We start from the raw sequence: 27,717 nt of genomic DNA, 5'->3' as shown, positions 1-27,717 counted from the left end.
ACATTTCGTACTACTTTCATCGAAATGACAAAGGCTTCTGCAAGGAATTCATGAAGCATTTAGGCCATGGGTAACTCTCTGAAAATGAACTTGAAAATGCCTTCGAGGTTCCGATTTTCAAAACGGTTACGGTTACTTCTGTGTGTCATTCAGGCATTCAGGAACTAAGCACGTCGACGGCGCCCATTCGAGAAAATTGCGGAAGGAAAAGGAAAGTAGATGCTGAAATGAACCGTATCAAACAGGTTGCAAAAAACAAACTTTCGCTCTTTCAATGAATCAATGAATCCCCGTCCTTACCTAGAAAGGTTTGATGCAACCTTGCGCCTTGCACCCCTTTCCCCCCTCGCCTTAAACCTCATCTTCATCCTTTTCATGTCATGGCCACGGCCGTCACCTACGATTCAACAGGGTTGTCAGATTGGCAATATTGCAATCAACAGCCACAGCTAGCAAATTATCTCACGTTTTTTGTTACAGTGAGGAACAGATTATTATTCTAGTAGAAGCATGACAAAATTTACCTAAAGAGCTGAGCAGAGTGATTGGCGCCATCGAAATAATAAATTCGACAAAACTAAACGGCAACAGCGCTTCTCTCTGGCCTTCCGCTCTTACCCCTCTTCTCGCGAGAAAACCTCCTGTCTCGCCGCCATCCCCCTCCCCCCCTCGCGGTTCCCATGCGTGCGTGTTCCTCTCCATGTTTACGTTTTACGAATTTGATAAGTTCTTCGCCTGCAATCTTTTTGTCCGGACATAATGGATGACATTGTGTGGTGTTTCAAAATTCCGAAGCTCTGAACTTCATCGGGAATTACTTCGATTTCCTTAGCTGTGTTACGTGTTCTTGTTGTTGCCCAATGTTGTAAATGTGCGTGTGATCTTGACCTTTTCCTTTGAAACAGATTCGGTGTTTGCTTAACCTCAGTGCCGAGATAGTACGCTCGGTAAATTACACTCGATCATGGGAAGATGTAAGTCGAATCACTCTCCAATACCTCTACGTTATACTCCAGCAGTAGGTCTGTACTGACTTTGGAGCCCCTCTCAATTGATTGGCTTTGCTCCTGCTCATCTCCGCAAGGTCCCAACTTTTGGGATTCCCAATGAGATGTTTGCGATGGGAATGTCGCATTTGCTCTACATTATTAACCCGCCTCTTAAAGTGGATGGAGTCGCAGGAGTTTACTGTTGATGTTTTGATAGATTAACGCTCAATTTGATCCTTAGGCTGGAACATCCTTCAGAGATAAAAGACAATAGGAAGTTCATGGGTTAGAACGAGAGCTGCAACCATTATTTGTTTTTGAAGGGACTTCTATCGAATCAGAAAAATATGGCCAATTTACTGGTGTTCTGGAGTGGGTTACGGTATATACCGTTAAGAGAGTGACCAAACATATGACAGGTAGAAAATAGAGATAGACATAGAACCATTTTGCCCCTGATTTGTTAGCTTAACTCTCATACCATAGGTCTTCCTAGAATGTTCGTGAACATGTATCCTGCCAAGGTTTCAATTAAAGATGGTCTGACTCATGGATGTTTACATGATCTTTGTCAATGTGTCAGTGAGAGAAGGTGTCTATGTCACTAAGTTATAACTGGAGGACTCTTTCCGATAATGTTCAGCAACAGCTGCTCTGTGCTTAGCTATTTTCTTTCACTATTGAGAACATAGCTCACATTTTATTGCTATGATCTCTTTAGCTCTCACTAGAAAAGTTCACTGGGACTCATGTCAGCTTACAACTTGCTGTACATAGATGTTGGGAGCTGGAAATTGAGTTTTTGGTGTCCAAGTTGGGCTTAGCTCAGTTTGAAATTAAGATTTTGTGAAAGTGTTCATGGTCTCAATTTTTTTAAAAATGTCATTTACCTTCTCCATTCACTCGAGGTTCAATTTTATTGAGTTAGTTCTAACAATAGTAAAGATATTGTATCCAAATTTGCCACCAACTGTAAGTGTTGAAATTGCATATTACCTACTATCGCTTTTTGCAATAACTAAATAGAAATCTGTATTTTGAAATAACGTTCTGCTTGCTTTCAGATGAGTGAGAATTCAAATTGCTGAGTGTGAAGTACAGAGATTGCAACCATGTTGGAGCCTAACCTTCAGAAGAAATTCCTTCTCAATGACTTTTCAAACTCTCATCTTTCAACAATATTGTCAAATATTGACAGTGCGGATCCAAGTATGTTGTTTCATCCTTAGTTCACGCTGCTTTCATCTCCTGGGATTGTAAATGTGATGTTAATCAAACTTGAGTGTCGCTGAAATAATCCCAGTTAGCAAGATTGAGCTCCGTCATTTGGATCCATTAGCCCGTACAGGAGCTCGCTCCAATACTCGCGTTATCCACAAAATGTAGCAGTAGATTGAAGATGGCATTGCTAAGCGCGCTCCTTACAGTCTCCGTCCACAGTCTCTAGCGGCAGATTGGAGACTGAGTTGATAAGCGCGCTTCTCACGGTGTTCATCCACCGTCTCTAGCGGTTGAACGAAAATGAGTCGGGAACGAGTCCAGGCGAGCGCATCTAGCCGCGTGTGTAGTGCGTTGGGAGTTGCGGAGAAATGCAGGAGTCTGGATGCGCGCGCCGCGCGTCCTTCAACAGGCAAGTTGTTGTTAGTTGTGATTGGATTTGAGTCGTGAGCGCTTATGGAATTGATTGTAAAGTCCACTTGTTAAAGTAAGTATTTTCCCCATGTTTTTATTGCGTTTTCATTTTCTTTACCGGTGTTTAATTCTGCCGCTCGTGCAAGAAACAAAGCCGAAGTATTTATCTCTTAGTTAGTTATTTCGCTGAGGGACGAAAGTTAGTTTTCCTTTTCAGAGCTAACCTCCCTACCACTTTGTACCATGCTCTGTTTGTTTGAATTCAACATATTTCCTTGCGAAAGTGCAGGACAGCTGATCCTCAGTTGTCCTCCAGACGTTGAACTACTAATGCGGCAAGAACACAATTCAGCTTAATAAGCCAAAATTCTCGTGATTGTAGTCTATTCGAATCTTACTTGGCTAATGCAAGGTACCACTGGCTTATATCTTGTAGACTCGTGTAAGCACTCGAGCAGTGAGCTTGCTTATGAGTTGTCGACGTATATACTTAATCAATGAGTTTCAGACTGCATCTCACTTCTTCTCCGCTAAGTACTTTCATCTGTGCTCAGGGTTGGAATTGTCCTTGTCCATTGTAACCTATCTCGGATGAGATAAGCTGAACTCAATGAGTAATTGATTTTGGTTTCATCCGCTGGGTGGTCCTTGTGAGGTGTGGAGTATTTGTTCACAATAACATACCTCATGGGGTTGCGGAGTCTCTCAGAAGTCAACGGAAATGAAATGGTGATTTTCACAGAACTTTTATGCGTTAGTTCTGAAGTATTCAATATTTAAATGATAACAATCGCTGATTCGTTTAACAGAGTAAATGTATAAGAACTAAACATAAGTTGGGTTTATTAGGTGTGAAGCTAATGTGTAATGTCATTTTCTTCATCTATTTTTCAGTGGCCTCACTCCAGACGAGCATCTGCACTCAGATTTATTTCCAAGTATTCTGGAATTTCCAAGCGGCTAATATTCTATGATCTGATTGCCCATCCTGTATCTGAGCGATCATTGGTAGAGAGTTAGCAGCAAAATCAAATCACCTCAAAATTCATCATTTAGTGCTTCAAACAACATTGATATCAAGGAAGATTTAGTGTAGGCAACTTAAATAATCATAAACAGTGACTTTCAAAGTTTGATTTGTCCAGATATTAATTTTTTCAAACGAAGAAGAAAAGTGTACTTAAGTTCAGTGTTGGAAATGCCTAAATATCTGAATCAGTAGGTAAAACCAAACCGTTCTGAATTTAAGTTTTAAAGAAGAACTTTATATTTGGTGAGTCTTTTTTTATATAATTTCTTAACGCATACTCTTTCAACACAGACGGACTTTGATAAACTGTAGAAAGCAGTTTCTTTTGATGCTCATCATGAAACATCATCTCAGCAAGTTTGATGCCCTCTCAAGTCTGAGTTACATATTTGTGCTGTATATTACCTGAAAATTTTGATTTTATGTAGTTCAAAGCCTTGAATATTTTCTGTCATACTTTTTAGTGATCTAGCTGTATTTGTCGGCATCATTTAAGTGGATCTGAATGTCATGATTTATCATTATAACTTATTAAGCTTAAATTAAAGACATTGTGTACCTCCATCCCCCCAAAACTGAGGGTCTCGCAGTCAAAATCTCACGATACTTTACACCGGTGACTAATGAAGAGTTACTGGAGTAAGCGTTATTCGGACTAGATGTGGCGCATCAATCAATACCTTGGTATACATTTTCTACATCAAACTTCATTCATCTTTGCAGGGTTCTCTATGGCAAACATGCTCCCTTTGTGCTACCAGCTACATGTGTCTTTCAGTGTCATTGATTATCCTAGGATGACCAATGACATGTGTCATCCATAATCGTAGGATGACCAATGACATGCGCCGTTTAATGTCATTCATCATCCTAGAATTCCTAACGACATGTTTTAGGATTTTCAATGACATGCATCCTTCGATGTCAGGATTTTCAACAATATATGGAGTTGAATGTCTTTCAATGTCTTTGTGAGGAATGAAGGATATATCCTTGGAAAGTCATCTGATGATAAAGTGGCAAAAGTTATATTTTCCTTGAGAAAGTGGTGAAGATTCATCGTCAGCTTCGATGAGATTTGATAGAAAGTATTTGCAGCATCCTATTCTGGACGTATGTTGAGGCTCCATCAAATACGGCTAAAGTCATTAATACTGTTCTTTCGTCCGCTTTCCAATTTTATCGATAATAATTCTTACATCTACTTAATAGTGCCGATTCCGAGAGGAGACTCTTATCAACAGGGTTGTAGAAGAATAATAAGTTATCAAAACCAATGTTTTAAGATATGGCTAGTCTCCAGAATTTCTTATTTTCATACAAATTATGCTTATTACTTGTGCAATGTGTTCCATAAATCAACTTTTTTAATTAATGAAAAAACTGAACTAGGTAATAAAATTTTCTCTTAAATCTCTAGTTTGCCCTAGAGAAAAGATCATCTTGTACATCATCAATGTACATCTTAAATTTAGAAACAAGTCTATTTGGAATGATATAATGGCAATAAAATATCTTTGTTGGTATACATCTGAGTTTTTTTCTTTTCTTCTTTTTTTCTTGACTTTAAATGTTCTCCTTTGTTACATTGTTGAGAATAAATCTAGTTAACCATAGGGGAAAGAATTATGAGAATTTCTGTTAACGTTCCTGCAATCACATATAATTAGTATTTCAATATAAAAAGTTTTATTAGCGACATATCGAATTCATCCAAGAGGCAATTTGTCTCCTAGAAAAATAGATTTTCGAGGTAATATGGAAAATAACTTTGTTAAACTTTGACTTGGTGTTTTGTGTACCTATCGAAAACACTTTGATATAAGTACATTATAAGTATAGGTCTTCACTATAAGTTTTCTTTGAAAAAAATTAAGTTTTCTTTTGGGGTTACTTTTAAAAAAATCGGATCCACAGGAAGTACATCTACATCTCTAGAGTGCCTGATTTCTGAAATTTTGAAGCTAAAAAACTGAGGAATAAAGTGAAAAATATACAAGAAAAAATTTCATGGATTGTGAAATTTTTTCAGAGGTATTTTTGACATTTTATTTTTGAGCTTTTTAGCCTCAAAATTTAATTATATTCTCTTGAGATATAGATCTATTTCCTGAAGATCCGATGTTTTGTAAAAGAAATAAAAACCCCGAATAAATTTCATTATCAGTCAGAATTGCCGCTAGGAACGCGCTGCGTGACGCCGCGCGTGGGCCGCTTGCGTCAGTGCTACAAAGCCGCTCCGGATGCCGCGAGTAGCGGCGCTTGGACTCCGAGTCCGACGAGGGGTATCCACATTCAAACGGGTGAATATCTCTAGCTACACTGCCGCTCCTCTATGTGGATAAGCGATTCCGCTTTGGCACCGTCCACCGCTAGAATCCGCGATGGAGCTCGATCTTGCTAACTGGGATGTTTTATTTGTCAAAGAAATTATTGTTTTCCAAACAATGAGGACTCTCTTCACTTTTATTTTATATATTCTTATTTTCTCAATTCAGTACATAATCAGCCATATTAGTCTGACAATGGTACAGGTCAAGTTAAATTATGACACAATACATCAAAATACATGCATTACAATATACACATGTAAGACTTTTTACTATCATGAAAATTCAGTTCAGCACTGAACTTCCAGGAATTCCTTTGGCCATGAAGATCCTTTTCAATTGAGAATTTCCTAAGGGAAGAAAAGAATGTTGTAAAGTCTGAGTTTTTCAAATAAAGTTTAATTTTATAGGTAATGTATTGAATATTTGAATACAGGATTATTTAAAACATAGATTCCAAAATTTTAACGATATCTGTCGAAATGTATTTAATTTCATCTTTGAATGGTAACTACTAGAAAAGCTAGGGCTTGCAAAGAAATCATCCAGGAAATAGAATTCATCTCAAGCAAGCTCTTCGGTCTCTGAGTCTCATCAGGTCCTCTATTCAATAATGGTTTCATTTTTCTTTTTCAAGCAAATTTTTTGCAGAGTGTCTACAGGTCAGGAAAATCAGGATAAAGTGAGAGATTCTCATGAAAAATACTTGTTTTCTTCTCAGAGTGCTTCAAGTTTTTTCATTAATACAGTTTGTCATATTTTTCATATTCTCCCTTAAATTTTGGTTTTTGTTTTAAAAGCAATAGGTATGAATATAGTTTTTATAAATTTACCTTCAAGTCTCCAAGCGGTCCATAACTCAATGATTGCACTTAATTCGACACACGTAGGTTTTTTTTCACTAGAAAGTAAATTAAAATGCCTCTCATGCCTAGACAGAGCTAGTAGATTTTGACGATAGCCACCTGATTGGAGTTCATTTGTACCATTATAAAAAGTAGGTGTTGCATATCAAGGAAGACTTGTTTGAAAACCTCTACTTAACAATGCTGGCTGTTATTCAGGGATCAATTAACAAAAGTAAACATATCCTCAGGAGCTGTCGGCAAAAGGAATTTGCATAAATTCAAGCACATAATAATACCGAACTTATACATCAACACGAGTCACTGTGCATGTTGACTATTTTTCACTGATTTTATTCAATTTGTTCTTTTCTGCTTTCTAAATGCCCTCCATTTAATTTGTTTTAGTGGTTGCAAATACGTGGCTGGAAACATTACTGGATCTGCTCAAAGTATTACCCAAAGACACCATAATTTCCAAAGTGAGTCTTTTATTTTATTATAAATTTTTAAAAATTATTTTTATTTTACTTTTTTACTATCGTAGTTGGTTTTTTCCCTACCATAGCTCAATTGTCTTATAAAAGATTTCTACTTATTATATCAATACAAGTTTCGGAAAAAATATTAAAAAACAAGAAATCAGTGATCCAAATGGGAAACCACCTATCTCCATTGCAGTATTACAAAATTTTTGCTCCGATTTTAAATTTGTGAAGTAAAAGAAGTTAACTTCTCGGCTTGAAATTTATTACAGAGAATTTGCTGACAGTGATGAAAAATTACGGAAGTCTCAAGAATTTACGTCTATTAGTTTTCCTAAGAAAAAAATGAATTGTGACGGGCAGTGTGCAATGTTGCTAACACATGTGGCTTTGCTTTTTGGGCTATGAAATAAAAGAATACTAGGTTTTACTCACCACTATCCAACGTTGTACTCTTTTCATTATGTTGGTCACTCAACGCAATCGCTTATACCACCCACCTGTTGGATCAGTAAATGCTGATAACACACTGACTCCAAGCTGCTAATCCATTGGATAAGCATGCACTGCTGCATCTATGACCTGTTTACCTCATTATCTTATCTCTGGGTGAGGAATTTTTCCCCCTGATTTTTTTTTTCTTTCCTATATAGAAACTGAAAACCAATTAGCTCCCCATTATTTTTTTCTTTTCCATTTGAAGTCTCTACCTTTCCTTATCTTTTGATCTTTTTATTTCTGTTAAGAATTTTTGAAACTGCTCATCATGAATTTTGGGTGGGAAATTCAGCTCAGATACAATCATATCATTGCTCCGAGGTATCAGTCTAAAATTGCTGAGAACTTCTCAAGAGAGGCTGTTTTTCTCAAAGTTTTTAACTTTTTTTATGGGGTTTTCTTTTTGCATAGTTCTAGGCCTCCGAAAACTTTTGATAAAGCCTCCACAATTTTCGGGAATGTGTTCAGTTTTGGCAATAAATTGATCACCCTCTGTTTTTCAGTAAAATATATTTTTAAGGAAATTGGAAATTCTAGAGTTTTCTAGAATCTCAATTTTTGCTGGTAATTTTGACAATTAGTACTATAAATCCCTGAGTACAAATTTTTTAAGAAAGCCTTCTTGTTTGAAAATTCATTCGAGACAGTGTAAACATGTCTACATTTAACTTCTAACATGCATACCTCCTGTATCTCTCTTTTAGTAATCTTTGAAGTGTCTGATTTTTTTTTTTTTTTTTTTACCAAAATACTTACCTACCTTATGATTTCTTATCAATGTGTCACTTTTCAAATAATGAAAATGTATTGATTTTTTTAACACAGATTTTCCCATTTGCCATCACCAAAGGACAAAGATCTCAGTCACTGCAGTCAAAACTGGCAGCGATTAAAATTTTATCCAGCATCTGCTATTTCTTAGATAATGATAAGTAAGTTTTTTTATTTTTTTATTGCTCCTGCTTATCTTTTGCACAAAATGTAAGCACCCATTGTTTAAAGAGAATACTATGAACGATTTCATTTTCTCCTCAAAAAAGGTATCATTAGTGGGTAACTGGAACATTGATTGCTAAAATTTGAAAAGTACATTTACCATTTGCAACACATAAAAGTTTCTGATTATGTTTTATTTTCTTTGATGGAAACTAATCAAACATTTCCTCATAATTTTGCATGGGTTTTTTAGAATGAGTGAAGAAAATCCACAAAAAATTTTGTCAGATATTGTTGGTTAGTTTGACCTTAAGTAATTTAAACATGAAAGGAAACTTTGAATTTCATCAACTGAGGAACGCATTTTTCAACTTCAGCAATCCTTATGTTACCATTTTCAGATGAAAGGACCTCAGCTCTTTAAAAAAAATTTAAAATTCAGGTATTTATACCAGAGCAATGAGACATTTTCTAGGTACAATTGGGGACAAAAAATGCTTGAGTATGTCAAATCAAGTCATAATTCTGGTTGTTAGAAGATAGCAGTTATAAACATATATTTTTGAACCAAAGCTATTTAAATGCTATTTCACCATGTTCTGGGCACAAAAATACTGAATTTTTATCACACTCTCTCTTGTCACAAAAATGATTTTTACCTATAGCAATTGATTCTTGAGGACATCAAAGCTAGTTTTCCCCTGCGATCTTGAGATTCATCAACATAATTAGCTGTATTAGGCTATTAGGTATTAATTAAAGCACCAAGCAACATATTTTCTCCTTAAAACCTTACTTAGAAGATGGTTTACTCAACTGGAGGCCTGGAAATCAACTCCTAAATAACACAACTGTGTTAGCAATCAACATGGGTCTAAAGGCAAAAATACATATGACATCATTTGTATAATCTAATTTCCATTTGATCTGCGCTGAAAATGTTTGTTAACCTCTCATTCAGCGTAAGATTTTGCGAAGAAAATAAATGATGTTTTTGTTTTGTTCAGACCTTGCCCAGTGGCTCTTTGTTACAACTCACCTCTCTGATCCAAATATACAAATGTTTGTACTTAATAACTGTTCCAATGATTTAATAGATTGCTGGAAGACCTTCTACCGCTGGTTCGATCTCTTTCTCAAGATGAAGAAATTGATGTTCGAGTTGCTACTTGCAGTTTGTTCAACCTGATCTACGTAAAATTGGACTCACAATTCTTAGAAAGCGGCTACTTTGTTCTGCTAGTAGGGCTGTTCCAAGATCAATCTCTAGTCGTTCGAAATGCCATTTTCACGATCTGTTCAGACATGATCTCTCTGTTTTACAATGGTATGTAGTGAAAACAGTACGTGATGTGTCTGTGGAATACTAAATCAAAGTCAGACCCTTCCACATTCAAGTATGATTTTTTAACAGTAGGTTAGGAATCGGGTGATAAGTTGTGAAAAAATAAGTCACACAGCCTATTGTTATGGATGCGCTATTTACACAGTAAGGGTGCTCAAATTTGGGAAATTTTCTAATTTCAGAGAGAAGCAGCTGTAAAAAGTTGCATTTTGATGGAAGAATGAAATTGATGGTTATATAAACAACTTTTGGGGTGATTTATATTTGAACTGTGTTAAAATGGGGTGTCAAGTGACCTTCCTAGAAATAAGGGACGTATTCCAAAGGTTCTCAGTGGATGCTGAATATTCAAAATTGTAACATCTGAAGTCAACGTAAAATTAAAAAAATTTGATTTGAATGTATGTTTGAAAAAAAAAAAAAAAAAGTAAAGAAATAAAAATAAAAAGAATGGGATTCTTCTAAAACTTCTTTCAAAAATTGAAGTTGGAAAACTCAAGATTTTTGGCAAACCTCCGAATCGTCCTAGTTTTTCAGACAAATTTATTTTTGTGAATTTTTCCAGAAACTAAAATTGCTTCTCAGCCAGTGCATAGCTTACCTTTATTGCTATGATACCAAAAAATGACCATAATTTTGAAGCTTTTGAAGGATTCCTTGTACATTCATTGTTTAGGAAGGAATGTTTTTCTTCAATCCTGGACTCTTCATCAGAATCTCTCACTAGCATTAGGCGTATAAAAGACAAAAATTTAGTATTCATCGCTTCTATCTTCCAATCCCTTTTATATGTAGTTGCCTGGAGGGTAAGTTCTTGGAGTGGTAAATAAAAAATCGCAGTAATCCAATCATTTGGTTTCTCATCATGGTTTCTGTTTGTTCATCTCTTGTAGGCAATAATTTTTTTTTTATCAATATTTTGCAGAGCAATTCATGATGAGTATTGACGTGTTATTTAAGGATCACATAGAAGCAGCCATTGAATTTGAACCAAAATTGCTCCCTCAGGTTTCCAAAAACTTATGCGTTTATGCCTCTGCAAATAAGGGTGAGTCAATAAATAAGGTAATTTTTTTATTTCAAAGTGATTCTATAAATTATCTAGAGTTTCAATTTCTAGCTGATTTTATTACAATAGTTCAGGATTGAAAAGCAGGTGTCCGTAAAATTCAACCTAATCTGACCAAACCCTCAGTGTCTTGATAATATCCGATTTTATTGTTAGTTTATAGTGAAATTATCACAAGTCCTGAGATTTTTGATGTGACCAAATTATTTAACCTAAAATTTTGATGTGAAGGTGTGGTCCTTGTGCCATTAAAACTTAACTCCTGAGTTTCTGAAGGTGTCATTAGTCGAGGTCCATGTGACAGCTTGAAACAAGACACATTTCTTGTAGGTAATATAGATATTGAAGATTCTCAAGAAACATTTCACTGCGGCAAGGGACAAGTTCACAATTGCAAATTAACTCAAAACTTAATTTTATGAAAGAACATGTTGGCAGTAAATGACCTTATATTACTGTATATTTAATCATCATGCCAGTTCTATGTCTGTTGTATTTTTCCTCTATATAATTTATCCTTGTTCAAAAGTTCCAGATTCGGCTAGCACAGCAGATAAAATGTGGTACATTGATTGTTTTGTCAAAATCGCCCGACTGACTGAGAAGAACATTATTCATCCGGACAGTGTTTGCGTAAGTTCAGTTCTCTTCTTGCTAATTTATGGACGGAATTTCAAAGTTCTCAAAATCAGCTCGCAAAAAATTGAAGCATCTCTGAATTAAGTCACCAAGTTTTCAGAGGTTATTTGGACGTATTCAATGAAAATCAGCTTAGCTGCATTCCATGTTGCTTAATGTATCTGTTGTACACCAGAGATACAGCCAACTAAACGTTGAGTACATAAAAAGAGTCTGAAATCTGCGTTGTTTGTAACACGCTTTTTCAACTTAACCGCTTATACAGGCAATTTTCTTGGAGGCCAGCAGTCAGGTTTGCCCTGAGAGAGACCTCACCTATTTGAACAAACAATCTCATTAACTGTTTTGAACTCTCACTGCGTAAGATTTCAATTCATTCAAGACTTTTTGCAAAGTAAAGAAAGTAGAAGAAAAAAAAGCTCGAAAACGATTGAACCCATACAATAGAAAAGTTAGTGAAATCGTTTGTTTACTAATATTAGTTTTTCGAACTCCCCTGCTTGTGCAAACCTGGTCAGCGGTGACTGAAAAACTGCTTGCTGATGCGCCAACTCGAGGAAAGTGTGTTACAAACTTCGCAGAGTGCGCACTAAGGAATGACTTTTTTGATGCGCTCAAGTTGATTTTCATGCGATTTTACCCGTAAAGAGTATACATATTTGGCTAAATCTCTTGCGTGCATCAGACTTATTTTCTCTCATTATAAATTTTTTCAACAGAAGACTAAACTAATTTTAATGCTTTCAAACTCTCTGTGAATTTATAATATATTATGAAGAAAACATTCACAGACTTTTATTTTTGAGTGTAGCTTAGTTCTCTGTTTAAAAAATGTGACATCAGAGAAAATTAGGCAATATCTGATTATGTTAGGCTGATTTTTCGGTTAAATCTGTTCAGTCATACGCTATTTAAGAACTTTCTGTCTTTACTGGAAAATCTAGTTCCGCTCAAACATTTTTCCAAGTTTGAAAGTAGAGTGTCCTTTGATGTATAATGTAAGGCGTTTCTTTAATTACATCAGCAATCGAAAAGATTAATAAAATTCTAATTTGGAATAATCTAATCATTTTGTGTGGGATGAAAGCTTTTAATCAGGAAGATTGTCACCAATATGCACACCTAAACTCTGACTGATAAGCTTTAATGGAGCTTATCTATCAAATTGAACTTTGTTTGAAGCTTACAGTTTGATCCAATATTCAATTTTATCAAGAGTGACTCCGTAATGTTTTTATCAAAACAGCAAATAAAAGGAACTGAAGGTTCAGGGTTTTTTGATCGCTCCACTTGTTTGCTGAACCCATCAGCAGGCAACCATCACTAATAACCAATCACCAATACTTAAACAAAAAAATGAAATCAGAAAACATCACTAAGGAAACAGGTTTTGTAAACAAGTTTTTGTCCGAAATTAGACGTTAATTAGAAATGAATTTGATATTGGAGTGCAGGAAGCTCTATAAAGCCAAATATTTGCTGCAATCCCACGTTTCCTCCTCATGGCCAAATGACGGATTTTATGGTTAAATGCCCAACTTTACGATAAATGCGTTGTTTGCTTCACTTTGTGAATAATCGAAAATTGAGGCATCAGTACATACCACTGATTTGATACTACTTTTCAGAACATTTTACGACAATTTTGCCAGAAAAGGTCCCAAAAAATGGGAAACTTAACCAGAACCATGATGGTGTAAAGTTTGCAGTTCAAAAAATATAATTTCATCTCGTATTGGTCTCTGCTCATATCATTGGATTTTAATGCTTTATGCCTTCTTTATGCTTAATAATGAATGAATCTACTTTTGTCGAGACTCTAAAGATCGTTTCCTATTATAATACCTAATCCCATTATTACTAAACTAACTTTATGCAAAATTGCTCACCTGCAATATTTAACTTCCCATACTGAGGTCCTTTTCCTGTGAGCAGTCGTATGTATGTATCCTTTTAATATACTATTCTTTTTATAACTTACCCTTATCAGGTTATAATTGTGTACATCACTCTAATTTCAGTTGCCATCAGAGATACCCCTAGAAAATGATTTGCATAGTTTATACCTACAGTGCAGATCAAATCTGGCCAGTAACTTCGACTACATAGCGAAACTTAGTTCATCAATCAGTCGAGTAAATTTGCTGTGTCCGTTTCTTGAAAATTTTGCTCTGGACTCCCATTGCATCGTCCGTCAAAGGATCGCTGAGAAACTAGGACAGGTATGTATTTTGTTTTTTCAACCCTTATTTTTGTGCTTCAGTTTTTTATTCATTTTGGTAATTTTACTGCAAAGGAAAGTGATTGATTCAGCCTGTTATAAATGAAAATAAGCTTTTTTTTTAGAATTAGGTAAACAAAGAAGCAGTGACCAAAAAGAGGACACTTTCGTGGAACACAGTTTAGTGTCATGTTTGTGAGCTGCCAATTCCAGATGGATGGCATTCATGAGAATCAACAGAACTGAATTTTACATTTCCTCCTTTTCTTTAAAAAAAAAAAAAACCAAGCAGCTCAGTACCTTCAAGCTTTCTGTGAAATATTTCTATTGAAAAATATATTTACAAAATTTTAAGGCAGAATACCACTCCGTTTTCTGTTTAAAAGATGAAACATTATAGGAATTCAGGCACCGTGAAATACAGGAAATCTGATTCTAGCTCAAACTTGTCCAGATGATTGTTGGATCCTACATTTAGGAGTTTTGTAGAGTGAATCATCAAAGGTTGACTTAAACTAGGTAAAGATTAAATACCTCAGAAAAACTGATGCAGTACAGTTCTTGATTCCTTAAGGTTTTCTTATTAAATATTCTTCAATTTCAACTCAGAGAAAATTTAATTCCCAATTATTATTTTTCAGATTGCACCATGCTTCAAAGACCATTCTTCATTACTTTTCGATGTATTTAATCGGTTGCTTAAAGACTCATCAATCGAAGTACTTAAAAGTCTAGTCCCTCAGATCGCGGATGTGTTGCGTGTTTTAAATGAAGCAAAAGTCATTGGCCGGACAATAGATGTGAGTTCTAGATAATAGATTACAATTTTTTTTTTCTGGTCAGGAAATCAAGATCATTGTACTATAAGCACACAATGTCTTAAATACTGGTGTATATTGTGTCATATTCTTGCTTAATTATTTAAACTTATGTAATGACACTTTTATAGATACATATTTTGGAAAAGCACGGTACTAAAGTTACCTTCATCACCTTATTTCTAACGAAAGATGCCATGAAATATGTTACAATTTTTTTAAATCACAGAAATTTTTACAGAGTGTTGGAAACTTTAAATTATGATTACATTAATACTTTTTCATGGAATAGATCATCAACCACTGTGGCGCAAGATCAGGAGACCCGAGAAGATTCTTGAAGCAGTGAACTAATTCGTTTAGTTCAGAAATACTTGCAAAACAAGGAGCGCATTCCAATTGATTTTATCCTGATTCAAACGCACTCTTAGGTCTGTAACAACAAATTCAGAAAAAAACGAAATAAAATTGAAACTAATGAAAAAACAGCCCAAACAACAACCACCCAGTCAGAATTTCAGCCTTGAATACGTGACCGCAGAATCCAGAAACATGTTTGCGTTTAATTTTATTTACTACATGAGTTTGAGTTTTTCAATTTTCTGATTATCTTTTTTTCTTATGTGTCTACAAGTGTTTGATTTTTTTTCTCCATGTTTTATCTTTGCAGTCTAAACAAACGGAAGAAATATGCAAGAGTTTGATTCAGTGCGAATTGAAAATCTTCTCGGAAACGTTGAGTTGGCAGCTTTATGAAAATTTTACGGAGCAGTGTGCATCTTTTCCCAAACATTTTCCATCAAGTATTGTATACAGTTGTTTCTGCAAACTATTTGCTGAAAGAATGACACAATGTGTAAGTCATTTGTCGCAAGTTATTTTTTGCTTTTCAGTGTTTAATTTCTGAACCAAAATATCCAAAATTAATCAATTCATCCTCCTAACTATTTTTGTTTTGAATCAGGAAGCTTCAGATATATTCTTAGCGATGATAATCCTGTTAGTGAAGGGCAATTTGGATATTTCAATTAAAATTCACCTCTCGAGACTTATTGTTTGGATGACCGGAAAAAATGAAATTTTTGTGTTAAGTTGCCTTCATTTAACCTTTATTAGATGTGTTTTAGAATTGTTCATTTATTCATTTCAAAAGTTTACACAAAGAAAACTGCCTAGCTTAGTTAGATGCAAGTAAATGGTTTATCGTAAAAAGTAATACCTCGGAAATTTAGCGATGAAAGTAGAGCTCATTTTTCATTTATTCACCTTTATTTCTTTCCTATTTACAGAGAGCTCTTCCCAGCAGACTGGCATGTACCAGGACGTTGTTAATATTCCTTAGACATAATGATAATCCTAAGCAGTGTAATGAAATTAGAAGACAATTAATAGGTAAGATTTTTATCTTTTTTTGTTGTTTTTGGTCCCTCTGTATTTCTGCATGGAAAAGGGTGTGTTGGTGGCTAAAGGAGAAAAATGTGTTTCTCTATTGCAGCGTCTCTCGCTAGGAACATATCGACGGTGTAAGTCGGCAATCACATAACTCGATTTGCGACGTTGCAGACTTCCTATCTAACTTTACTTTTTAAAAGGAAAACTACTCAACGGCTATTCTTTAAAACTCCAGTGATTTTTCTTCTCTATGCGAAGAAAATTCTGCAAAAACTTCAAGGAATCATGTCAATTTGTTCTCCTCTAAAAAAATAACATAGAGGCAGAGATTTTCAGACACCGCAAACGAGTTATGTGATTGCTGACTTACACCGTCGATATGTTCATTCTTTGGGGGGGGGGGGGGGACTAATCAAAATCTCTTCTTGTAATGTAAATATCTTTAAATGAGTGAAGGAAATTCACAGTAAATTTCAAGGAAAACTGTTTTTAAGTTTTCTTCAGAAACAATTAAACATAAACGGAGACTTGCACCATTGCGAATAGAGAGATGCATTTATTGACTTTAGCCATTGATATGCAATTAAGAAATGAGCTAGTACCAGTAGCTGGTAAGTATCAAAAATGTGATTTTCAACTTTATGAACTTCATATCCAGTTTCTTGTGTAACATACTTAACTTTTGAAGTGTTAATACACTTTGAACTTCTTCCAGGTAATTCAAAATTTCAAGAAGCTTGATTTTTTTCAAACTGTTAGTCATATCTCAAAGCTACAAACAAGGATTAAAGCTACAGACAGATAAGTTCTTGAATAAATTCTGTAAATCAATTTAATTGATTCTGTAATTCTAGGTAGTATTACTTTTATGGTTGCAGCATGATTGTTTGAATAATCTGATACTCTGTTTCAATTCACAGATTTAAGCTACAGTGATAATTTCTACGAACGGATGCTGTACGTGAAAACATGTTCGACCATCATAGACTTGTTCTCAAGTTTCTATTTCAATAGTTATTTTCTTCCAAGCATTTTTAGATTAGCCGGTGAGTCAAGCCTTCTTAGTCCTTATGTTTGAGCCAAAGATTTCTTAAAAATAATCAGAGCCCTTAAAAGCTTTTCCTATCATGTAAAAATGTTCATAAATTATGTTGTTTCTAAAATGAACCGGAAATAATGGCTCTTTTTTGCAAAATGCAGTTCAATATTAGTAGAAGAACAAAGGTCCTAAAATTATCCCCTTGATATCTATTACAATCAGAATAGCTTCTGTCTAAATCCCAATGAGAGTTAGGTGACATTATTTGCAAATTAGACATAGTTTAACTGAAATGCTCCAAGTTGAGCTGAAAAAAAGAGGTATGAAATTTTATTCCTCCACAAGACTCAAGGTTGAGAACAAAGTTTAATGATTATTTTCATGTTCAAAATATTCCTTCTTGGTTTTGAAATTTTACGACCAGTTGAATTCAAAACTACAGTAAGATCCCAATTTATTGAATTTCACAGGACTGAAGAATTAACCTGTTAAATTGCGGAATCTGTTAATTTGAATTAGCTTGAAGCTCTTTAAGGGATCAGAAAATCGATCTGTTAAATCGAGATCGAATGAATCGAGATCTTACTGTACTTCTAACTCATCTTTATTTCAAAATGCAACTTGTTGCATTTCTTTTAAACCTTGTTCAATTTGACAATGCTTGGGTTTATTTTATCTTGTATTGCTTCTCTTTCAGGTGACAAAGTGGCAAATATTAGATTAGCGGTCGTGTTCCTCCTACCTCGCATCATAACGGTCATGCAGCTGAATAAATCATCTTTTGATCCTTTAGAAAATGTTCTAGCAAAACTTAGGAAAGACTTTGATTCAGAAATTCGATACCAAGTAGAATTATTGGACTCCACCAGTTTAGATGTAAGTGCATTGAAGATAACCATCAACCTTTCCTTCTTACAATACTGTCACTATTTTGGGTCCCTTGGTTTAATGAAATATATCATGATTTCAAATTTTATTTTATTTTCTTGATTCAAAGAATGGTAAGATCAACATCAAATTCATCAATCATTTTGTTTAGCAGAGCAGAAAACCATACATTAATACTACAGCAAACTTTTATTTTAGATAACGCAGTTACATCTGTCGCAAATCCCCTTAACAGAAGAGTTAGATGCTTTTACAGTGCTTTTTTGATTACATTCAGTGTTCGGCTTGAAAAGCGCAGAGGGGCCTTTCTCAAGAAATTATTCTTGATTGCTATCAAAATCCTGTCACTTAAAACTTTCCTCCTTGTTTCTTGTTTCATTGGAAATTCATCACCACTCTTGTTTTCCATTTCACAGCTCTTGCCATCTAGTGTCATTAAAGAAAACGAAAATAAGTTGGAAGAAGAAGAAGCACTTTTTCGTCGAAAAGATACTGCTGAAGTTGCAATAAGTAAGTTTTATGCTTTCGAATCGTTCTTTTTTTGTTCTCTATCATGGTTTGCCAAATTGATAGGGAATCGCTAGGCTGAATATATTGGTAGTGAAACAGAAGTAAGAAATTGTTCAGTTGAAGTGATCTTTGGTTTTCCATACAATTTTGGAGAATTTGTTATCATATCCCTTGTCACCTGTAAATTCTACCAGTGTAGAGTGTAAATACGTAGATAAATTGATAAATAATAATATGTATTGGCTAGTTACTCTTTTTAAAAATACAATTTGACCAATAATTCCTCACCTTTCTAAATCAAGATATTGATTTTTTATGTTTATTTGCCCTGTAACAGTAAATTTGACCGTTGCCTTTTCAGACCTTTCACTATCTAGTGAACCAAAAAAAAACCGGTGGGCAGTCTTGTCTAGAAGCAGCAAAACCCCTGTAAATGGCTCCAAAGCAACGTCTGTCATTTCAGCTAATAGTAACAGGTGAGAATATTTATGATGTTCTGAATGCCTCTTTCCATAATTTGAATTCTAGTGATGGACTTTTTGTCTAAACTTAGGCAAAATTCAGCTCTTCCAAAGAGAATATCATGAAATGAAATTTTTGTCCAAAAGTTGGGGAAAGCAAGAACTTTAAAAAAAAAAAATACGTGGTCTGTCCGGAAAGTATCAGGACTTTTTAGATTTTGAGAACTCGAGCTTACCTATGACATTGTGGCTTTAATCTCCTTCGAAGTACTCTCCGTAAGACACAATGCACTTGTTCCAGCGATTTTTGAGCTGTTCAAAACAGTCCAAAAAGCACTCCTTTGGGATGTCCTTCAGCGCTCTCGTCGTATTCTCTTTTGGGTCATTGATGGAGTCAAATCGAGTCCCTTTCATTGGAGATTTCATCTTTGAGAACAGCCAGAAGTCGCAAGGAGCTATGTCTGGACTGTATGGAGGATGTGGAACCAGAGGAATACCGAGCTTTGCCCAAAAACTGTTGCACAAGACAGGAGGAATGAGCCGGAGCGTTGGCACAAATTTCGCTGCCACTCTACGGAGCCCGAGTTTTTCAGTTAAAATTACCGCAACGACGGTCTTCGGGATATTTAGCTGCTTTTCCAGTTCCCGCATGGTTAACCGACTGTCTTGGGCAATAGTTTCCCGAACTTGTTCCACATTATCGGGAGAATTCGTCGACGAAGGTCTCCCGGACCGCGGATCACTAGCGACTGTTTCACGACCCGATTTAAAGCGATCATATCACTCATAAATATTGCTCTTGCTCATAGAATCAGTGCCAAAAGCTTTCCGAATCATTTTCATGTTCTCCTTGGCAGTTTTTTCTAGATTAAAGCAAAATTTAATACAAATTCTCTGATCTTCACGCTCGGTCATTTCACGAAAAATAAAAAACGCGACGATACCACTTGACACACACACTTTGATCAGTTGATTGCAATCGAATGATTAAAGGTGTGAAAGCCCGATTGTGTGGCTGCATTGGAATGGACATTGGCAAAGTCCAACCCAAGTTTCAGCTCATTATATGCATTACATTCCGAGATAATCAAAAAGTCCTGATACTTTCCGGACAGACCACGTAAATAAATAATGAGTCGGGAGAAAGTAAAAAAAATCATGGAAAGTCAGGAAATTGACGAAGAGGTCATGGAAGCCTTGTAGTAAAATCCAATTTTCTACTCACAATAATATAAAAATGAATGTAGCCATTGAAAAATGTACACACTGGAAAATGTGTTCCATCACTTAAACCACTGGCAGTAATCAAGTAGACTCAATTTTTAAATTCAAACACACAGAAAGTATTTGCTGTTTTGAGTCCCACTTGAAATTTTTTATTTTCTCACTAAATTCCATGTAAAATTCTGAAAAGGGAGAACATATTGTAGTGCTGACTTTTTGACCCTGCCTATCCATCCATTTAATTGGACACTGAAGTATACAAGGTTGATTCAGTTTGGCTTACTGCCAAAATGAGTGAAAATACTTTTAGGTTTAATTCCTTCCGTTTCAATGCTGCTGTATTATTTGGATTCTTGTTGGTGGTTTTATTGACTGACAAGGAGCACTGAGATGATGAGCTAATTTTAATTGAATTTTTAGAGAAAAAGAACAATGCTTTTGATCCTCATTGTGAGCTTTGTTCAAATTTAGAAAAATCAAAGGAAGCCAAGGCTTTATTGTTATATTGTTCATCACTAATGCTTGAACGACTTTTCCTGTCTCAGGTTTCCGTTGGCCGACTCAGACATGGAGTTCATGATTGATGCTGGTGTGCCCTTCTCGAAAACTGTCTCTTCGCGAATTCCCTCCATCTCCCACAAACCATCCTCAGAGCACTACGATTCCGCTCACCCTTTTCCCAACTGCTCTTATATTCCTATTATCTCGACAAGTATCTCCCCATCTTACCAGTTTTCTCCACTTGCGTACGTGTCGTCCAACTGCAGCGATCAACGCTATTCTGACATCGATACTTTCAACCACTTCTCCAAAGTCTTTGCACGCCCTAAACTCTCACTCGTGTCCGGGTCGAACTATTTTGACCACGACCCTAAATTTGCTTCGATCGGTCATGTCCAATACCGCCACGGACTGCCACCCGCTGAAAAGGTTACAATAAAATCCTACTCATCTATTCCAAAAAGTAAAGTCTTCAAAATCTCAAGCGCAAAAAATGACTCCTTGTTCAACTTTAATGAGCAACGCAAGCCAAAATCACAACCTTTGGATCGCCCCAGCTCAAATGTCAAGACTGCGTCCCCTGCAAGCAATAAAAACGGAAGCAATTCTTTCTCCAATAGCAATAGAGACATGCTCTTAAGCAGTGGCTCGTATTACTCGAAGGGACGACCCAAGGTACATTTATTTGGGGGATCTCCTTTAGGAATTTCATTTCACGGGCCATCCACCCAATCTACAAGTCAGTCTTACACCCCGATCAGCTACTTTACGATTCAGGACCCCAATTTGAATCATCCTCACTCAAGGTACAGTGTGACTGAACCTCAAGAGACTAATCTCAACGCCCCTCTTCCACGCTTCGGATCGAGTGAGAATATGAATCGGCAAAAAAAATACAGTAGTCGGCTACCTGTCCGGTACGTTCCTTTACTTTACTTATACTTAAACTAATTTTGAAAAAAATTAAACAATTGAATACAAAAATCATAAGATATGCAAGTAAATTTGGTAATCTTGATGAGCACTGGTGTGAACAGAATTTTTCTTCCTTCTTTTCAGGTATGCTACAAAGCAACTTAACAAGCAGAGATCTGAAAGAAAGACATTTTCTTTAATTGAAAAGATCGCAAGATTTTATCTAAAATTTAACTCCATACTAGCTTTTTGCTAGGAGCCATTGAATCTACATTCCTATGTTTTTGCATGTCTTCTCACAAACAAACATGTTTCTTTCCTAAAACTCTCTAAAAAAATTGCATCCATCAAGGTATTATAGGTTGTTCGGAGAATCAAAATTTGATATATAGCTGTAAAATTTTTGTTTCTAACGATTTTTTTATTCCAAAGTTTGATCAATGCACTGAACTCTCTTTTCTAATATCAAAATATTCTTTTACAATTTGTGTAATGAAGCACATTACCTGACGGTGTAAATACAAGCAATGTGACGTTTGTCTTCTCATCAAAATTTTCTGCAGCTTAAAAATAAGACAACCTTGATCTCAGCAATTTAGCTCAGCTGTTGCTGGTTGTTGAATTATTGAAAGTAACTTCTAGCAATGATAAATATTAATGTATTTTTATTCATTAATTGAAACTTCCCCCCTCTTAAGAAAAACAGGAATCTACTTGAGTTAAATCGGACGCTAAACGTTACCACAACAATTTCTGACTTATGAAAATATGACATTCCCAATCTCAGCACCTCGGCTCAGGTTGTTTACTCTATGAAGAATATAGAATAGGAAAGGAACACTGCTAAATTAAGAAGCTTGCTAAAACCGTTTTAGTGCGCGGTTGGATTTACGTAAACTCCGGTTTTTCTTGTGAGCAGGGAATTCAAATTTTTGGAGTGCCATATGAAAATTTTATATTCTAGGTTAGCAGTTGATCTCAGTAATTTTTGCTGTGTGATGTGTTTTACGTTGAATTTCAAAGAGGGAAAACATCAGAATGCTTAAATTCGTTTCTTGTCTAGTGGTCCATTGTCAAAAGGTTTCACCCATTCTCTTCTTGAAAGATGAGAAACAAAAATAAAAAAAATAAGCATAAATCTGCAGCAAGTTTTACAACTCTAACGAGTCATAATCATTGGAAATTCCACACTTGATCGTTTCTTTTCATTTGCATGCATCTATTAGTTTTGATCGAATAATATTAGTTCACTTATGTTATGAAATACTTTGGAATTTTTAGTTGATGCCTAATTTTACTTAAACTCTTCCAGGTCCACGAAGAAGGACAGCCGAAATGGAAGTCAATAATGCTGAAAATCGAGAAGTTGACAAAAAAGTACTTACAGGCCATCACCATTCTAGCTCATCAACCGGTGGTTATACCTTCACCCTTTGTTCCTCTCTTTATTTTCAGTGTCTACCACTTTAACTACGTTATTTTGACTAGAGTCTATTTTTGTGATAAATAAGTTATTTTATTTATTTTATTTTTTTTAAATCGGTGCTGAGAAACTTTTTCTTTTGTCTTTACATTTTTTAATTAAGTTTATTTTTTCCTCTCTTTGCCTAGTTTGTAAGAAATTATTTTTGTGAGACCTATTCTTGTTTCCGACAAGAATTGAAAAATAAGAGTGATTTTAATAATCAAGGGTTCTGACTTAAGATGCCAGTGTTGTCTCAAATAGAGTTATTGATTTTTTATCAGATGATGCTATTTTTGGATAATTTATTGCATAGGTTAAGAAATTTTGACCTCAATCGAAATAGCTGTAGTTGCAAAAGCGTTCATAATTTACAATTGATGGTAAATTTTATCGCATGGGATGTTGAAATTATCAAGTTGAAGCGTTAAGATAGAAGCAATCTATTTGATGAAAAAATAATTTTGTAAGTAGAACTTTTGTCAGATAAGTTAACAGTAGAGGTTGTTCACTTCTAACTGTCATTAATCGTTTATCGGTTTATGTATTTGTGCACACAGAGTTGGTCAGTCCTTGGTAGCCATTGGACAACAGCACAAATGGAAGGTTATCAACCACCATTTTATCAGACATGAGTTCTACTTCTCAGGTTTATTTCAATTTTCCTCCCAGTTTGCTCCCGATTCATTTTTCTTTTTTTTAATTCAATATAATCAACCTTTTCTAAGTTGAAAATGGTACAAAATTATATAAATTTCATGCCAAAAGGCGAAACAGAAAATAACATACATTGTTGTTTGAGACATTGTGATCAAAATTAGTTACAAGTACAACAAATTGTCATTATCAGTGACTTGTTAACAAAAATTCGGTGCTCAATGCAATAAAGATGGACCTTCTGGACTTCTGAGAACGATTTTTGTTTTGTGGTATTCACCCAGAACTTCTTTTAAAGATATTTCCAAATGTTTTTTGGTCAGATTTTGAATACAAGTGCCTGACAAACTTCAGTTTCAGATGTGATATTCGGAGATTTTTGAAAGAATGTCCTGAAATGCAGAAATTATGGATTGATTATCAAATCGTTCTGCTGTGTTTTGAAGATCTATCTTTAGTTAAGGCTGAAACCGCATAAACTTAGCTCTTTTTTTTCAGATAATCAAGAATTTGGTAGCATATTTTTTTAAGATGAATTAAGAAATGGCCATGGTGCAGAAGTTAACACTAAATCTATTTTTTTATATTTAAAATTAGCATGAAATGCTTATCCTTACTGAGCCTTTGCCTTCTTAAAAAAATTTTCAGGATCAAAAAATGGTTAAGGGGGTGTGAAGTCGTCAATATTTTACGTAATGCTACATTTACAGCTATTAAACACCTGCCAAAGCCTCTATAATGCTTCAGCAGCTACAAACTTTCCTTTCACCCTCTTCCCAAAATTACTCTTCAAGTTTTGTAAATTAGTTAAATATACGGAAGTTGCTTTTTAAGTATGAAGAAATAAAGAAAATAGTCAGGTAGAATAGAAGATGATAAGTTATCAGTTGCTCAGTTTATTTTTCAGGTAAAACTTGAGTAAGAAATGTGTCAAGTAATGCTCCCCTCAATATCCCCTTATCCTTGGAATCTATTTGCAAGGACAGTGGAAATACCCACCGATGCCTTCGAGCGACACATAATTCATTGACGACTTAATTCAATTGAGTTACTTTTTTTCAGGAATAAACAGACACAAAAACATATTTATCCAAGAATTACAATGGGTGCCACTAAGCAGAATAGATCTATCTCTAAAGAAGAGTATAAAACAACATGGTAACCGCATTAATTATCTTAGCAGATACACCTTTCTTAAAGCTTTTCGAGATAAATCTATTTGCTGCATGACATTCAAATATTCATGGTGGGTAACTGTGTTCAGTCTTGCCTGCTAATAATTATTTTCTGTCCCCTTCAGCAATATACCCAATCGGCAATAATATTTTTTTAATGTTTGTTGAATAAATATTTTTATTACTTGTTATTTACTACATAACTTAAACTTATTGTATCACTCATTACTCTTCTACTTTAAGTGGCATTGTACTTTTTAATTTCCTCTGAATTACATTTAAGTTTCAAAAACTTGCTCAGGGTGTCTTCAGGTCTGGAGAACCAGAGGTCAGGGAAATGAAGAAAGGAATGAGTTTAAATGAGGAATTCCCATTTAAGTTAATTGACTAATTCACACCTGAAGGATGAAGGCTGGCGTGCATTTGTCATTGCAGTGAAATGAATGCTCAAAATCTTTTTACGTTTGTAAATTGTCGGTGAAAAAAGTCGGGTAATTATGATTTTTTCAGTACGGAAAAACCTGGAAAATTCGGGAAATTTTTCCCTGCCAAGTCTGTAGACACCCTGTTTCTATGCCTCCTTATGTTTTTTTTTTCTTAGAAGAAATATCCCACTATGATATGCCTCTTAAGTGAGCTCTGCCTTGCAGAAGATGTTTAGTCACTTCTCGAGTGAGGATTTCATTTTTACAATTTTAGTTCTCTGCAGATTATGTGGATAATCGGCAGAGCACTAAAATTGTAACAATATAAAATTCAATACAAGCAAACCTAGCTTAATGATCATTTGTTTCTTATTTTTCATTTTATATTATTTAGACTTATGTATTTAAGCATGAAGGAACGGAAAGCTATGCAATGCTGCAGAGTTTCCTCTCATATGGCACTTTTTAGAGGAAAAATAAGCAAAATTGCATTGACTTTCCTGTGAATTTTTAGCATTTGGTGGGAAATATTTCCTCAAGATTTTAAGAAAAATCTTGAGCAAGTCACACTCAAATAAATTAGACAATAAATGCCTCTATGAGAGGTCTGCTCATGAACCCCTGGTCTCCAGCTTCTTAAGGTATATTTCAAAGGAATTATGAGCTTTGATTTAAAGACTCAGCTCATCAAATGCTTCTGCTGAATTTTTAGCCTGAAACATTACATCTAAAAAAGACTGGAGAATCAGCGGAGTATTCATTGAGAATGAAGTTAAGCAAAAACTTCCTGCCTCCAAGTTCTGCGTGTTGAAACTTCACTTCACAGAAGTTTCTTTTTGCTTAAATCTATTTTTATCCAAATCTATTGATTCATACTACTCTCATTCTGTTCAATTGGACCACATAATAAGTAGCTCATGCCATGTTTTGTTTTTTATTCCCTCTCTATAAGCTACTTCTCATTGTGACAAATTATTTTCCCCATGTTGAGGGCAATTATTAAATTAGAAATCTCATTTTTCCATGATTTTCATGTCAATTTTCCATTATGTATAACAAAAAACAAAACACCATAGAATCTTTGAAAATAATGATCTGTTTCTGTCTTTCTTTTTTTTTCTTTTTTTTTCCCCCTCAAAAAAGTGTATATGCCAGAATATTAAAATGATTAAAGTCCTTCTGATTCGAGGGATTAACTTTCGTGTGCCATTTTCATTTATTTTATGAATACTCCAAGATAAGAGTGGAGTGGGAAAAGATACCAACAGCCAAGTGGGTAAACGAGAAGCAATCAAGATCGAAAATGTTGGGCCTGTGTACAATCGTGCCTTCAACAAGAATTGCGATACTTTTCTCTGAGCACGCTAAAATATTTGCTCCATGCAAAAAGATCCGTTTTTCCTTGGACGATCACACATTATTTTCTTTTCGAAACCTCCAATTAGTGACTTTTGTAATTTGATCCATCATATGAAAAATTTGTGAAATGTGTAAGAGATTAAGGAAATGATTTGAAGAATAAGTCAGGCTCAATCCGGAAAATAAAAAAAATTAACGGTGGAATTACATTTTTTTTGTTTTTTTTTTAGAGCAATCGTATGTTCAAAGGATTTTTATGAGGATGCAAACTCCTGTGATTGTTTCCACTTGTAAATTATGGTAACCTTTTACGCAATGGACCCAAAGCAAACTAACAATGTAGAAATATTAAAAGCAATGAATATGGTTACCGATTGCTTCCATGGAATTTTATAATAATTTTTGTTAAATCTGAGAAATAAATTTATTTTCGTTTGATTTTGATAAATTTCACTTTTCTTCTTTTTTTCTTTACCCTATGAAAAAAAATTCATGCGCTCTCTTTTGAGATCCAAAAATATGACAAAAGAACTTCAGGAGAGAATTAGTATTTTAATGGTGAAACTGCTAAAATGCGTATCTTGGTTGCAGTGTTTCAAAATCTCCGCTCATACTTTATTTTTTAAAAGGAGGCCAAACCAACATCATGGCTTGCAGTTTTCAAATAATATTTTTTATAAAAAGAAAAAAAAATCACTAAAATTTTCAAAAAATGGTGTATAGTAGTTAACCATGTTGAAAATAAAGTATGACAGGAAGTCTGCAATGCCCCAAAATGAAATAACCATCTCCGCAGTTTCACTATCGATGTAGATGTCAAATGTAGTTTGGTGGCGTACAGGTTTTGTTCTTGGTGTTCAGCTGAAAGTGGA

General features: G+C 34.9%; 1 protein-coding gene and 1 long non-coding RNA gene across 4 annotated transcripts; one reads left to right on the top strand and one right to left on the bottom strand.

The window, feature by feature from the left end:
- Positions 1-650: 650 nt before the first annotated feature.
- On the top strand, positions 651-27,293 carry LOC109035300 (serine/threonine-protein phosphatase 4 regulatory subunit 4). Of its 3 annotated transcripts, none has more exons than XM_072302234.1 (17): positions 651-974; positions 2,054-2,198; positions 7,235-7,308; positions 8,635-8,741; positions 9,843-10,072; positions 11,016-11,138; positions 11,695-11,792; positions 13,820-14,020; positions 14,661-14,819; positions 15,508-15,693; positions 16,127-16,229; positions 17,150-17,275; positions 17,966-18,144; positions 18,573-18,666; positions 19,004-19,142; positions 20,897-21,769; positions 23,080-27,293. In XM_072302234.1, the coding sequence occupies exons 2-17, from the start codon at positions 2,102-2,104 to the stop codon at positions 23,114-23,116; spliced, it is 2,826 nt and encodes a 941-aa protein (XP_072158335.1). In that variant the 5' UTR covers positions 651-974; positions 2,054-2,101; the 3' UTR covers positions 23,117-27,293. The 3 variants fall into 3 exon arrangements, with proteins under 3 accessions (XP_072158335.1, XP_072158334.1, XP_018904422.2); XM_072302233.1 differs by having other exon boundaries at positions 652-974; positions 11,689-11,792; XM_019048877.2 differs by having other exon boundaries at positions 653-974; positions 11,689-11,792; positions 19,028-19,142.
- On the bottom strand, positions 6,203-8,566 carry LOC140224979 (uncharacterized). Its single transcript, XR_011900196.1, has 3 exons — positions 7,747-8,566; positions 6,815-7,080; positions 6,203-6,331 (listed from the first exon to the last, which is right to left on the bottom strand). It is a non-coding gene; the product is annotated as an uncharacterized lncRNA (long non-coding RNA).
- Positions 27,294-27,717: the final 424 nt, after the last annotated feature.

The sequence above is a fragment of the Bemisia tabaci genome, chromosome 7, assembly GCF_918797505.1.
Source record: "Bemisia tabaci chromosome 7, PGI_BMITA_v3".
NCBI lineage: Eukaryota > Metazoa > Arthropoda > Insecta > Hemiptera > Aleyrodidae > Bemisia > Bemisia tabaci.
Note: the sequence above shows the minus strand (reverse complement) of the source record. Positions and strands in the feature narration are given on the sequence as shown.